At 37.9% G+C, this 2,670-nt stretch overlaps 1 protein-coding gene across 1 annotated transcript; it reads left to right on the forward strand.

The window, feature by feature from the left end:
- Nucleotides 1-756: 756 nt before the first annotated feature.
- On the forward strand, nt 757-2,067 carry LOC112510204 (peroxidase 64-like). Its single transcript, XM_025115535.1, has 4 exons — nt 757-975; nt 1,114-1,302; nt 1,389-1,551; nt 1,625-2,067. Exons 1-4 carry the CDS (start codon nt 757-759, stop codon nt 2,020-2,022), a joined length of 969 nt encoding a protein of 322 aa, XP_024971303.1. The 3' UTR covers nt 2,023-2,067.
- The last annotated feature ends 603 nt before the right edge of the window (nt 2,068-2,670 follow it).

Here is a 2,670-nt window from a genome sequence, read left to right on the forward strand (position 1 = left end):
AAAACCTTTGGTCTCACATGAACCCAACCCTATGTATGTATGTATATATGTATATACATATATATGTGTGTGTATGTATGTATGTATATAAGGATCCCATGCAGTAACTACGAGATTACCCCAAAGAGGCCTTATGCATCCGGGGGTCATCTTTCTAATTAAATAATATCTCAATTCCAGGACGGTTTCATTCATAAATAAACTCAAACGCTAAAAAGATCCATTAGGCAGGCGGATTAACCCAAAAAGAATGGTTAATGATACACAGAACCAATAAATTATGAAAGCTATACCGAAAAATTATTCACATTAATCACAAGAGTGGTGTCTGATTGGTTTGAACTTAAGCTCCAAAGGTCAAGAGTACCCGGAGGTCTCATGTTCAAATCCAAGGAAGAATAAAAATCCCCTTGTGACTACGGATGTTCAAATACGGTGACTCCAAACTACCCGCAAAACAGGTGGTCGTTCTGGAATTAATCGGCTCGCATAGCAGGTTGAATATCCAGGTTAATATATATATATATATATATATATATATATATATATAAAGCATTATCTTTTGTTAGAGAAACCCTCAACAACTATTGCTTTTGTATGAAGCATTATTACAATAAAGAGTTCAGCTCACCTGATTTGCTAACACCTTCATGCATGAATACTTATCCTTTTCCTTACAAATACCCAAACTTTCTCTCCATCTTCTTCATCAGTCATCACATCCAAACATCAGCTAAAACCACTTTGCTTCCAACAATGGCAGCCAAGAACACCATTTCGTCACTTCTTTTCGGTCTAGCATTGTTAGGAGTAGCCCGTCTTAACGTGATCAACGCACTGAGTTCTAACTACTACGACCAAACATGCCCGCAGGCCGAATCAACCGTTACACGTGTCGTGAAGAAAGCCATGTCGAATGACCGAACAGTCCCTGCTGCACTTCTCAGGATGCATTTCCATGATTGCTTCATCAGGGTGACTACTGTTCTACCACAAAACTTGTATTTTTTGTGTCATATGTAACTGAATGATGGTCAAAGGGGGCAAGTTACAAGTAACAGTTGCAGATTTACTACATTATGTTGTCTGATTATTGACTCTTGTATTTTGAAGGGGTGTGATGCTTCTGTGCTGTTGAATTCAACTGGGAACAACAAAGCTGAGAAAGACGGACCTCCAAACATATCTCTGCACGCATTCTACGTGATCGACAATGCCAAGAAAGCAGTAGAGGCTGCGTGTCCTAAAACCGTCTCTTGTGCTGATATCTTGGCCTTAGCAGCAAGGGATGCGGTCACTTTGGTCAGTAACGTTCTTCTTGACAAGTTACACGTTACACGTTTTACGTATTATGATGTTAATTAAGATTCGGGATTTCTGGAATGCAGTCTGGAGGGCCGACATGGGATGTGCCGAAAGGAAGAAAGGATGGAAGAATTTCGAAAGCAACAGAAACACGACAGTTACCAGCTCCAACATTCAACATTTCCCAGTTGCAACAGAGTTTTTCGCAGAGAGGTCTTTCCATGGAAGATTTAGTTGCACTCTTGGGTAATTAACCAAACCTTACATCTAAAACGTGCCTATAAACCGTAAGACTGTCGAATTACCTATGTGTATACAGGAGGGCATACACTCGGGTTCGCTCATTGCTCGTCGTTCCAGAACAGGATACACAACTTTGCTTCAAAACAAAGCATAGACCCAACACTCGAATCATCGTTTGCAGCCGGTTTAAAGAGGGTCTGTCCGGCACAAAACACCGTAAAAAACGCGGGGGCGAATCTTGACTCGACGCCAACTAGGTTCGACAACAGATATTACAAGTTACTTCTACAAGGCAAGAGCATTTTCTCTTCTGATCAGTCGTTGGTCACTATGGCAAACACTAAAGCATTGGTGTCAAAGTTTGCTAAGTCGAGACAAGAATTTGAGAAAGCATTTGTGAAGTCGATGATGAAAATGAGCAGCATCAGTGGTGGTGGGCAAGAGGTTAGGTTAGATTGTAGGGTGGTAAACTGAACCAGATTGGTGGAATTGGAAAGGAAGGTTATTGATTGAATTTTTGTTGCATTTTCTGTTTATTTGGGTCATAATGGTTATTTTTTAATAAATATTCGTCAAAAATATTTCTCTCAATATCACATACACGAAAACATAGTGATACAATAATATGTAACATTGGATTGAAGGCGCTTTTTTTGCAAGCCATGTGGACGATGAAACGATATTTTCAAGTCATATTTAAGATGTTTGGTTTTTTTTTTTCATTGTTGTCTTAATTAGTGAGGGAATGGTAAAAAACCAGTTTCCTCGCTGATCTGTAAGGGATCAGGGAATGGCCAAAAACCAGTTCAGCGAGAGATTTTTTCCGTCGCTAATTTCCGTCATTGATGCCCAATTTTCTAGTAGTGGAAAAAAGATTTGGAAATATAAATCTATACTATATTATAAAGTATTTGGCAAAAAATTCTTAAAAACCATTTTTTTATGCATAAAGTACTGTTTATTAATGCATATTATTTAAAACTCAAGATTACAAGTAGATTGTGCGTAAGTACAACTTATTAAAGCTCTATATCTGAATTCGTGTAACTAATTGCAAATAAACATAATCAAATACAAGATAAACATCTCATTTTAAATATAAAAAATCTAAAATATAATTAG

The sequence above is a fragment of the Cynara cardunculus genome, assembly GCF_001531365.2.
Source record: "Cynara cardunculus var. scolymus isolate 2C chromosome LG 3, CcrdV1, whole genome shotgun sequence".
NCBI lineage: Eukaryota > Viridiplantae > Streptophyta > Magnoliopsida > Asterales > Asteraceae > Cynara > Cynara cardunculus.